This window comes from Cebidichthys violaceus, unplaced genomic scaffold (genome assembly GCF_023349555.1).
Source record: "Cebidichthys violaceus isolate CVI_PGR_0920_01 unplaced genomic scaffold, fCebVio1.0.p SCAF_23, whole genome shotgun sequence".
In the NCBI taxonomy this organism is placed as follows: Eukaryota; Metazoa; Chordata; class Actinopteri; order Perciformes; family Stichaeidae; genus Cebidichthys; species Cebidichthys violaceus.
In genome coordinates, this window is record NW_027176406.1 from 8479087 (window position 1) to 8491109 (window position 12023).

General features: G+C 41.0%; 2 protein-coding genes across 2 annotated transcripts in view; one reads left to right on the forward strand and one right to left on the reverse strand.

The window, feature by feature from the left end:
* The window catches only part of mfsd13al (major facilitator superfamily domain containing 13a-like), a 5898-nt gene extending 1081 nt beyond the window's left edge, over positions 1 to 4817 (reverse strand). Inside the window, exons 1-7 of the mRNA XM_068718846.1 lie at positions 4351 to 4817; positions 3536 to 3850; positions 3008 to 3427; positions 2610 to 2764; positions 2408 to 2491; positions 2062 to 2205; positions 1 to 681 (exon numbers count right to left, since the gene is read on the reverse strand). The exon at positions 1 to 681 is cut by the window's left edge and continues 1081 nt beyond it. Of these exons, the coding sequence (XP_068574947.1) occupies positions 540 to 681; positions 2062 to 2205; positions 2408 to 2491; positions 2610 to 2764; positions 3008 to 3427; positions 3536 to 3850; positions 4351 to 4518 (1428 nt within the window). The 5' untranslated portion in view covers positions 4519 to 4817 and the 3' untranslated portion in view covers positions 1 to 539. The remainder of the gene's footprint in view (positions 682 to 2061; positions 2206 to 2407; positions 2492 to 2609; positions 2765 to 3007; positions 3428 to 3535; positions 3851 to 4350) is intronic.
* Positions 4818 to 5108: 291 nt separating this feature from the next.
* Positions 5109 to 11096, forward strand: cdr2a (cerebellar degeneration-related protein 2a). The gene is made up of 7 exons (XM_068718590.1): positions 5109 to 5423; positions 7028 to 7140; positions 8460 to 8608; positions 8723 to 8899; positions 9560 to 9874; positions 10019 to 10301; positions 10484 to 11096. Exons 1-7 carry the CDS (start codon positions 5345 to 5347, stop codon positions 10754 to 10756), a joined length of 1389 nt encoding a protein of 462 aa, XP_068574691.1. The 5' UTR covers positions 5109 to 5344; the 3' UTR covers positions 10757 to 11096.
* The last annotated feature ends 927 nt before the right edge of the window (positions 11097 to 12023 follow it).

Genomic DNA, 12023 nt, shown 5'->3' on the forward strand with positions numbered 1-12023 from the left:
ACATACTTGTATTTTTCACTACAGTATTTTTCACTTAGCTCAACAATTCTTGTCGAGACTATCTTAATTGACATTTAGTTTCAATGTTTCACTAAGTACCTGTCCAGGGTGAACCCTGCCTTCACCCAATGTCAGCTGGGATCGGCTCCAGCGCCCCGCAACCCTGAATAGGATAAGCGGTTAGGATAATGGAATGGGTTCACTAAGTACAGTTCCTCTATTAAGACCAAAACAGTATGTTTCACATGCCTTCTGAGGTATTGGTCCTTTTTTTTTAAAGAGCACAGCAATCATACAGGACGTTCCTGTTATATAGCTGTAGCTATATATATATATATATATTATATATATATATATAATATATATATATATACACACACACACACACACACACACACACACACACACACACATAGTGCATCAGTGCAGTATAATCCTGGAATATACAGTGAAAAACGGAACGTAATCTCATACTTGGCAATAAAGAATTTCCTGAAATCCCAGCTGAAGAAATTCCTTTGAATACTGCAATATTGAAGTTAGCCGTCAACGTACTTTGTGTCGACCGTGTGACTGTTGCGTATGGAAAACGGCCTCCAAGCAAGGGCTTGCAGAGCGGCGACACACATGGGCACCAGACACACCAAGTAGAACATGACACTATGGAGACTCTCTGAGGCGCTGCAAACAAGGAGACATTTTGTTCAAGTGTTTGCATGCTTACATTTATTGAGAACTACGGTGATTTAGGTGTCACCATTTCACTTGTTGCACACTGTTCTGACAATAATGTGAAACTGTAAATGTAACAATCTCAGCATGTTCAGCAGATGTTTATAATGAAAGAGAGATAATGTGTTTCTAAATGTTTTTAGTAAAGTGAATGTCAGGCCTTCTATAAGCTTTCATTCACTTGCTTGTTGTTGTTGGGGTTTTTTTAAATCAGATTTGTGATTTTTTTTATCTATCTGACTCAAAAGAAAATGTTTTTAATAGGCTCTGAATTTATGAAATTATATTACAGGGGACCTTTGAAAATAAAGACTTTTATTCAGTTGAAAATAAATTTGATGGGGAAAAAGGCAACTGCTGTTACTTCAACGTTTCTGAGCTTTAAAGGTTGTGTTTAAGTTAAGAGATTTCTGTGTGAGCATTAAACTTTGCTTTAGTTGAAGTTAAAAGTCATCACCATGACATCTTGCTAGTTCTACTTCAATCCAAATCCTTATCTGAATAAATTGTATGAATAACAGCTACCAGCTGTAATCAATGATTTTAAGGACCACACTCACAGCGAGGACCACACTCACTAAGATATGTATACTTTATATTACAAATGTTTATTTTCCAGAGTATAATAAAGGTTTATAGATTGCTTTCCCACTGCTGCTTCCAGGGAGAAACTGGCTCCCATTCTTTTGAAACTCAATTGAAAGGTTAATATTTTTGTAAAATGAAATGACAAGGTGCCCATGTGTACAGTGAAACTGTTTTTGCTGGCTGTAATAATTCCTTCTGTTCATGCTGGCTGTGAAGAATTCCTGACGTGGTCCCAAAGTAAAAGATGACAAAATCCACAGTCCTCATGCTACACAAAAATATATTCCAAAGTGTATCTGAGTTTACACAAGGCTTTAGTTTGAGTTGAACAAATCATGGGGATATTATTTTATATTACAATCGCTTTAGAACAAAATTCTCTGGAATGTATTCCCATCATTTACAAGTGTAATAGAAAAGGACCTCTTATGAATGATTACAGCAAGCAAAACCTGTTACAGTGTTCATATGGGCAGCTGACTATTCTCTTAAGACACACCTGAAAAAGAGTGAACCCATCCTCTAAAAGTTGCTTTCAATCCATCACAAATCCATTTACTGGAAGTTAAGTTTCATAATATAGAAACTGAACACTTGTGGCATGCTTTGGGAGATGGTCTTATAATATAAATCCTTCAGATTTTACTTGATACTGAATGAGTACTACAACAGAATGGTTACCATCAACAATCCATAAAAATAACTGCTTTACTGTGTGTGTTTTCTTGTTGTTAGACTTACCTGTTATTTGAATCCCTTCCAGCGTCCTTCAGCTGTTCATATCCAAACTGGTTGAGGATATTTAGCACCATCATTGGGGCGAGAGACTGAGCCGGCTTAGTGAACAGAGCATTCGTCCCAAAGACCATGGAGGAGAGAGGTGAACTGTAGAGGAGGCAAAATAACATATGTTTGATTATAAAATAAATAACAACATGATGGATTGGCTTCATTAGATAGATCATATGGCACTGGTAACATAAATGTGCTATTTCCTAATTTAATTTGTATTGTCTGATGACGTGCTGTAAATTTGTATGTTAGGAATGACTGAGTTTGTGGACGTATGCTGATAATTGTGTTTTACCTGCGCTTGTACTTCTGCAGGTCTGTGTCAATGATGTCAGCCAAAGGCAAGCCAAAAAGACTGAAGGCTGCTTGGATTATGACCCTGCATAGAAGATAAGGGAGCGAATGAAGGCGTAACTCAATCAAAGTTCAGTCATAATAAACTGTAATTATAAGAAAAAGTGAAAGACTGTTAGAATAACAGTTGTATGATCTCTTACATGTTAATGGTGAGGAAAAATGCCATAAAATAGTAGTGCTGAGGGCCGAGTGTGAGCATCACAGCTGCCATTCCAGCTTCCATGTAGAAGGTGAAGAGGATTACACGGTAGTAGCCAAGATCCTGGAGCAGACGCTGACAGCTCAATACTAACAGCTGGGACGGAGAAAATGGGTCAGGTACAGCACATAAATATAAAGTAGGAGTTTATAAAGTAGAATGACAAATATGTTCTTGCTGTAACATTCAGGTGATTGTACAGAGCTCTGACGTCCGAGTGAGTTTGAGAGTGGGCTGCTTAGAAGCATTGTATCCATGAGCTATGTTGTAACAGTAAGTATGGTCCTTTGAGGTAATGGGAGGACAAAAGGACACAAAAAGCCACTGAGGGACAAATACCTGTGGACAGATGAATCCTGCTCCGTACATGATGCTCTTGGCGAGTGATGGAAGCACATCTGGAGGAATCAGGTGCTCAGCAAATATCATGGTAAAATTATTGAAGAAAGCTAACAAGAAAACCTGGAAGAAGTTCATGTACACAAAAAGCCGGAAGTCCCTGTTGCTCACAATTTGCCACGTCAAAGTTGTTAACGTGGAGAAGGAAAAGCCTGATTGATGAGAAGTCTGGTCAGGAGCGTCTGAATCAGATCCTTTGTTATCAAAGCGGCTTGCACTGTGGAGGCCCGTGTAGAGCATGCAGACACAGCTCAGGATAGCGATCAGCACGGTGAAGGCTTGGAAGGACGCAAAGTCCTCCATGTTACTGGACAACACACCACAGAAGAGGACACTGGAGGAGCCAAGGAGAGAAGCCACCTGGGAAATAAAAAGTGGGGGATATGAGAGGGATAAACCGTTACCCTGTTGGCTTCAGAGGCATACAGAGGAAAGATAGTGGAAGCGTTTGGTATACAAAGTCCTTACCTGGCTGTACTTTACAAGTCTTAGTCGGCTCTGATGGTGATTGGAAATCTCTGCAAACAACGCACATTGTGCCAGCAGCACGAAAGTCAGCATGGCGTCAAAAGCACACAGCGCCACCATCAAGTGTATGCCGCTCAACCAGTCCCCGGGGGAGTAGGTCTGCCATGGGAACCAGGCTATAAGAAAAGCCAGTGAGTAGAGGGGAGCACCGTACAGGATGGAGAGACGTCTCTGAGAGCAGCAGGGCACCCTGGAATTATCTTGCAGGTAGCCAAAAAGTGGGTCATTGATTGCGTTCCACACCATGAACACCACCTGTGAAGATAGTGATTTAAAAGTTTCAAGTAGTGCTCAAACTATTTACTGATAAGTCGATCAACAGAGAGTTGTTTTTGAAGCTCGTTCCAGCTTCTCAAATGTGAGGATTTTGTGTTTTTCTCCAATTTGCACGATTGTAAATAGACTATCTTTGAGTTTTGAACAGCTGGCCGGATGAAATACGCAATATGAAGACATCACTATTGCCAAAAATGTATCAACTATGTTGTTGGCCTGGTTTTACAGGATCCTGTCTCCACTTCTGTAGGCCTCCTCCTTGGCCTGAGCAGTTCATTTGTACACCAGGGTTTATTCAGTCTAGTCGGCAAACACATACATCAGTGAGTTCATGTGACTGAAACAATTAATGAGCCATAATAAAAAGATATAACAGCTTAATCGTTAATGAAAACAGCTTTTATTCTGTTATTATTATCTACTATTTTGATACACATTTGCATACAAAGAACAGAATTATGTCAAGATAAAACACTCACTTGTGATTGGTGGAATGCTCCCTCTGATATCTTGTACTTATTGAGAAAAAGTTTGACATAGTAAAAGCCAAATATGTTGTTTATCATAGCAGATCCCAGTGTGGTCATAGAATAAGCCACAGCTGCAGGATTGAGCCCGACGTTTATCGACTGTCGAACTACATCCATTGTCCCAAAGCCAGGTGTCTTCTCCGCGACTGCTCAGGTAACTCAGGTAACGACGAAGTTACCGGTGGGAGCTAGCTGGAGCGAGATGTTATCGCTTCCGATAACTATGTAACGCTGTTGTTTAGCATGTTAATAGCAAACACAGTGAAGTCAATAGTTGCCACGAAGTGTTTTACCCGTTAAAAGGACACTACTACCTCTTTTGCTGAAACTGTTTCAACTGGAATCATGTCAAACTCGATTTCTTCTGCTGCTGCGGAGCCGGGGCGGGTGTTCTACATACAAACAAACATCTGATTGGTCAGAAGAGTTCTTTGGATCAATTTACTGCTTCCTGATTGGTCGATAAGAATGGCTGTCAACGGAAGCAGGAAATAAGGCAAACGGAAACATTTTAAAGCATATTCAACTGTTAAGCTTTTCTTTAAAACTTGATTTTGAATCGTATTAAAATAATTGTAATATTCGGTTACAATAAAGAGGTTTTAAAGGTTTTCTGTTTTTTTTAATCTTACTTATATCTGCCACCTGCCGGATGCTGGAGTGTATTTGCCACGTTGCGGTAGACAACAGACTTAAACTGAACGCCCCACACACACACACACACACACACACACACACACACACACACACACACACACACACACACACACACACACACACACACACACACACACACACACACATCGGGAGGATGTAGTTTACATTCCTCCACACACGGTGGTGGACGGTGGATAACTTCTGACTACTTCTCTGAACACACACCTGTGTGTCAGGTTTCTCTCAGGTGGAGCCGCCGAACAGAGACTCGCCCTGCAGCTGTAAAATGTTAACTGACGTGATTCTGGAGGAAGATTTTGACAAGAATGGAGAGGCGTGGTACGACCCACGCGATCTGGAACATGGTAAGAGCTGCTCGGCTCTGTGGTCGCACCTTAAACGCTGTCTGACCGGCTGGGCTGATGTGTTATTACTGCATAGGACAGATGCATACAGATAGCAGAATAATGTAACTGTGTTATCACATCAGCTAAAAAGTTTGATAATAAATAAACAGTTGGAGTGGGCTATTGTGGTTGCTTGTAAGTTGATTATATTGGTTTTCTCTGCACATGATGACATGACACAAGTTCTTATTGGCTCAGAGATGAAATTAGATTGAAGTCTATAGTCTACACTTGTGATACATAATCACACTAGTCATGGGTTGAAGGCTGTGGCCATTGTTTGCCTGCAGCTGTCACAGGTCCTGTGTTGATTGTTTTCTGAAACACTTGCTTCTCATGTCAAGTTCACAAACTGGACTGGGTTTGAGATAAAGAGACATAATTATAGGTGGAGTACTTTATTAATGTGCAAGATACATTGCAATTACAGCAGGCAAGTTACACTAATCATGCAACAAAACAAAAAAAAGGGAGACCATGAATAATAAGAAATAACTAGGATGAAACTAGAACCTGACTCTCTAATACGTCCTGTATCTCAAGGTCCGGGATTGCGCTTACATACATAATAGAATTATTTGTAAATCTAATATATTTTGTGTGTGTACTCACAGGTAGAGGTATGTTACAATTCAGAGACATGAGATAACAAAGAGCTAAATATAGCCATATTCTTGGAATGTCTGAAAAGTGCAAGAGAGTATTGGAAAGATCAACAACAGAAAAATTATAGAACTGAACTTATTCGTCAGTGTAATTTGGAAAATTTAGCTAGCCATTTCTATTCTATGTTTCAGTAGTTAAGAAACGATAAATCAATCAAGAAAATAATTGTCAGATGAATCAATAATGAAGAAAATTATGAATTGCAGCCCTAATTAACTACTATCATAAATACATTAATGAGTATACAAGTAAATGACCAAGTGAGCAGTCTGTCCAAGTTGTAGGGAAAAGAATGTGGCTCGTTCTACTGAGTGATGGCAGCGGGAAGGAGAGACTTCCTGTAGCATTTTACAGAGGAGCTTAATAAAACTTTTACTGTTTGGAGGTTTAGATTAACTGCAGCATCCTCCTCTCCACTAACAACTCTAAGGACTTTAAAAGTAGGGATCACAGTTGTTATTTGGTTCCCACATGACATGTCTGAGTAAAAAAAAAAAAAAAACACCGGGCATACACTGCTTATTGCGTGAAACATGTTTGGTTTCATTGTATTGTTATTAAAGCAGTCCCACATAAGTCATGCTTCACTTCAGCTCAGCGGCCGATTCATCAATGTTGCTGGAAAATATCCAGACTTTTATGAGAGTTTAGTGAGAGAACGGTTCACAAGGAGATCCCAAAGCATGCCTTAGATTCCTCTTTGCATGAGACAAAGAGAGGTGTGTGTGTGTGTATGCGTGTATGCGTGCGTGCGCGTGCGTGCGTGCGCGTGCGTGTGCGTGCGTGTGTGTGTGTGTACACACACCCTTTACACTCCTAGTTCTATCCGTTGCCTGTGTTTGGGCATTGGAAGTGTCTTGTATCGTGTGTTTACATGTTTTCCTGTGTTTTGATAGATCTCCACTTGGCAGCGGAGCTTGGGAAAACCCTCCTGGACAGGAACCGTGAGCTGGAGCAGGCCCTGCAGCAGATGTACTCCACCAACCAGGAGCAGCTGCAGGAGATAGAGGTGATAAATGTTAGGAGGGAACTAATCAAGAGTTCTTGAGGCTCTCAGAAGCGCTAAACTGGCTCTGAGGAAGGCATATCCATTTCACCATGCAAAACGTGTGTGTATACAGTTTATCAATGTCTCTTCTCTTTCACTGTCATTGTGAATTTCTCTCCCCTTTTAAATAGGCTTGTGTAAAAGCTAATCCTGACCAGTCTGACTTACAGTAGAGAGCCTTAGTGCGGCCTCCTGGCAGGATGTTTGTCTACCTAATTATAGGAAAACTTTCACCAGCTTATTTGCCACCTTCCACCTTTTACTTGGACACTGTTCAAGTAACCAATATTTACAAAATTTTGTATTTTTTTATTCATATATAATCCCTATATCAATAGAAGATCAAATTCTCTGGCAGTTAAGTCAATCTACCTTCATACAACGATTTAGCTTTACCTGGGAGTTTTCAGGTTATAAATAAACACAATTAGGTCTTTTGTTTCAGAGCTCAGCCATTTATTTTTGCCATATGAAGACAGTGCTGGTGCTGAATGATCTATTTGAGTTTGAGCACATGGCATTAAGCAGGCCAACAAAGATAAGAGCCTTAATTTGTTTACGGCAGTTAGAGGGCTTGAGGATTTATTGAGGTTGATATGGTAATCCCCATACGTCTCTCTGACCCTCATCCTCATGCAGCGTCCGCCACTGGTGCTACTCACTGCACTAATGACAGTCTCAAGGATACAGGGGCTGTGCTGCTCCACTAGATAAATGGTTGCATTGATCTCTACCAGAGAAAAGTAATTTAGTTTAAAGAAGAGACGGGGCTATTGCAGAAACATCTTTGGCGATAATGGGTACATTCTTGTCCACCATGCAATAAAGCTCTCAGACTCATGTTATATTTCTCTGCAACAATATTACAAGTCCTTTTAAAGGCCCTTAGTTGGCAGCTCTTTGATTCTAAGGAAGCCTTTGTTTGTTTGGTAATAAAATATATTGGCTTGGGATATAAAACCAAATGTGAGTGTGTAAAACTTGCTACCTCCTCTCTTTCTTTTCCATGGGTATGTTTTAAAGAGGTTTTAAATAACTAAACAGCTTAAAAAAAAAAAAAAGTCCAATACAATTGTCCAAGGCTCAAGGTCTTCAGATATCTTTTTTTATTCGTCCAACAGCTCAAAACCATAAAAATATTCAGTCTCCAATTATACAAAACAAAGAAAACATGCACATCTGTTTTACCTGACCATTGCAGACTAATTGATTTAATACACAAGCAATTTATTAACAAACCTTAAGTTAAATCTTTGTTATTTCCCTCCCTTATTCACCAGCACCTGAACAAGCAGGTGGACCTGCTGCGTCAGATGAACGACCAGCACGCCAGAGTGTACGAGCAGCTAGACGTGGCCGCCCGGGATTTGGAGCAAGGCAACCTGAGACTAGTGCAGGACAGCCGCCTGGCCCAGCAGAAGATCCACAGGTCCGTCTACCAGTTATCAGTGAATTTGTCTTTTAAATTACATTTTACATAATTGGATATCAATCATTTGATCGAGTGCAGAACCTCAGAGCCCCATTCTTCTTTCCCCGTCAGTCTGACAGAGACTATCGAAGGGCTTCAGACCTACATGGAGGACCTGCAGACCCAGGTGGAGGAGCTGAAGACCGCCCAGGCAGAGCGAAACAAAAGAGAGCTGGCAGAGCAGCGACGCCACCTGGGAGCACAGAGTGTGTCCTGCCTCAAAGAGCTGTATGACTTACACCATGACAGGTATTTCATGTGTGTGTGAGTCATTGGACATATTCTGGTGGACAGTGCTAATAGCAGAACCGCAGGATGAGACACAGGGACTATTTTCAGAGAGGGAACATGTGTGGTAGATCCAGACAATATTGTGGGATAAAGTCACAGTAGTTTTGACACAAATTTACCAACAACATATTCAGGTGTTTCTGCCTGTTCCACTATTAAGTGTTCCTGTGTGATCCTCTCCTAACCTCAGTGCACTGCTGTCTCAGCCCCTTGTATGCTGACTGGACACCTACAGGTCACCCAGAGCCCGACCAGACGTCCCCCTTTAGACATAATCCAGAGGACGAGGAAGTTAATCCTCGAATATTGTCAGCAGCGTACTAACATACACACAACTGTTGCTTCAACTTGCCATTTGTTTGATGTGCTTTGGAGAGAGCAGAGGTGTACGTTATTGTTTGTAGGTCAAAACAATTATTAACCTAAAATTTAGTAGTAAGCCTCCTATGTTTTTGTATATATGTTGGTGAAAAAAACTGAAACTGTAAAATTAGGCCAAACTAAAAATGATACCCTTGGCTACACCTCTGTATGAAACTATTCATGTATTGTGAGCTCCGTGTTTGTTTTGAAGTACCATTTTCACACATTTATTGACATTTCCCTGTCCCGGCTCAGACATCCGGCCCACGATGGTACGCGCGTGGATGGACTCTGGTCCCTGCAGGGCTCTTTCTATGACAGAGACAGACGCCAAGACCCGGAGGAGGAGAACGCGGCTCTCCAGCGCTCCGTCCAGACCCTTCAGAGCCAGATAGCTGTCGAGCGGAGCCACAGGGAGGCTGCAGAGCAAGAGAGTGAGTTGACGTCCAGGGAGAACAGAGGCCTGGAGGAGCGGCTGGAGGAGCTGGACGGCTGCCGAGTCAGGAAGAAGGAGCTGGAGGCCGAAGTGGAGCAGCTGCGGCTTCTGTGGCGCGCTGACCGTGCCAACAGGTGGGCCTGACTTATATACAAGCCAGATTCAAATTGTCAAAATTATTTTGGCTCTCTTTTAATGACAGGCAGACAAACAGACCTATAATAGGTGTAAATATTCCTCAAAATACATCCTCCTTGTCCCCCTTCACTCTCCCCCAGTATCAGAAGACCGGAGCAGCTGCTGTTGCCTGATGAAGTATTCTTTGCCTCAGAAGACAGACCCAGCCCAGGGCAGGATGAGATCGAGGAGAAGGTAGAAAAGGACGAGGAGCAGAGACAATACATCCGGCAGAGGTGCAACAGCGACAGCGTTTTGAGAGTGGCGAGCGCAGACGAGATTCGCCGTGGTCACGAGCAGCTGTGTATAAGGCGAACGGAGGCGGTGAAACAGAGGGGCATCTCTCTGCTAAACGAGGTGGACGCACAGTACAGCGCACTGCAGGTGGCGTATTCATAGCATGACCAGTACAATTTATGCATGATAAATATTTACGATTTTTTTTTTTTTTTCTCTTTGTCAATTAGAGGGTTTGTTGCAACATTTCAATTTTCAATGATTTCTTTGACTGGAAGCCGCAGGTAAAAAAAATCTATGCACTTCCCTAAAATACGTCTGTTGTTTAGGTGAAGTATGAAGAGCTGCTGCGGCGGTGCCAGCAGGCAGACGGGCCAAGCCATAAAGCCGTGCAGACGTCCAACGGTCTCTTAGCGAGCAGTCGGACCCGCCGCCGCCGGTCCTCTGCTGCTCTGTCTCATCCGACGGTGGTTCTTGACAGTCAGCAGCCCGAGTACAAGGCTCTCTTCAAGGAGATTTTCACCTGCATCCAAAAGACCAAAGACGACCTCGGCACCAACAGAAGTCCAGTGGACGACAGTGACGCCCAAGGCTCTGCCTGATGATTGTATTATTCATAATCCCGGGACTTGCACTGGTTTGTCTGTCAAAGTTTTTTGACAAAAAGGAGAAACTCTGAGGTTTGCTTTGCTATAAAAATATCCAGAGGGTGCAGATGCAATATCTTTGGCAATTTACAATCCTCTTATCTCCTGTCATTTTGATATGTCTATGCTTTTGTTAGTCAGCACTGTTCCTTTTATTCCGTCCTCATCAAAAAAATAAGTGTTATAAAATGTGTCGCATAAAGCAGCTTTATGAGTTGATGTAATTTTACATTCTAAAAGTTCAACAACAAATTTGAAAAAAACTGAAACCTATAGATGAAAGAATTATTGTATTGGGAGAAATTTATAGTTATAATATATATATATATATATATATATATATATATATATATATATATATATATATATATATATATATTCACACTATCAGATCCTCAGCTAATAAAAAGTACAGTATTCTGTGTTTATGTAATGTTAACCCTGTGACCACTTGACTATTTGGTGCTTGGGAGAGAAATGCACACATGGAGCATTGTTTGTGTGTTTATATAAGTTTGGAGATGTAGCTGTTATGTATGACTTATTTAAACAGGAATGTTGTAATAGGATGAAAAACTGTAGCTTTGTAAGATTCAGCAGTTTATGATAATTAGCTTAACAGCTAACGTGAGTTGGTTTTGTAAGTTGGCAATAGTTGGTTCACCAGTTGAGGGTCATTGGCGTGTCACCAGAGAAATATTAGTGGACACTAGAATACTGTCTTTATGTCAGTAAGACGCATAACAGCTCTGTACTTTTTATGACTAAATCCCATTTTATTTATTTATTTTAAAGTATTTTAGTAAAGATTAAAATATATTTATTTTCTTTGTTAAATATGCAGAGCAGATTGGTCAGCTGAGTAAGTAATACTACACTAAGGTGCTTATTTTGTGGATGTTAATATTCTGTCTGGCGCAGGTTATGGAAAAACAACACAGAGGCAAAATATTCCCTTGTTTCCTAACAATTTCCTGCTTCTGACTTGGACATTTCATGCTTTTAATGTAGAACTGAAATTGTGTTGATCAGGTTACCATGAACAATGAAAACACTTTACTTTCACTTTCCATGTGATGTGATGCTCACGTGAAAGAAGCTTAATTGACAATGCTGATGTAATAACATACATTTGCGTTTAGCAATATGCTGTTTTTGAAGCTGTGAAACTTTTCTTCAAACTAGTTATTAAAAACATTGATGCAAGAGCCTGTTGAGTTTT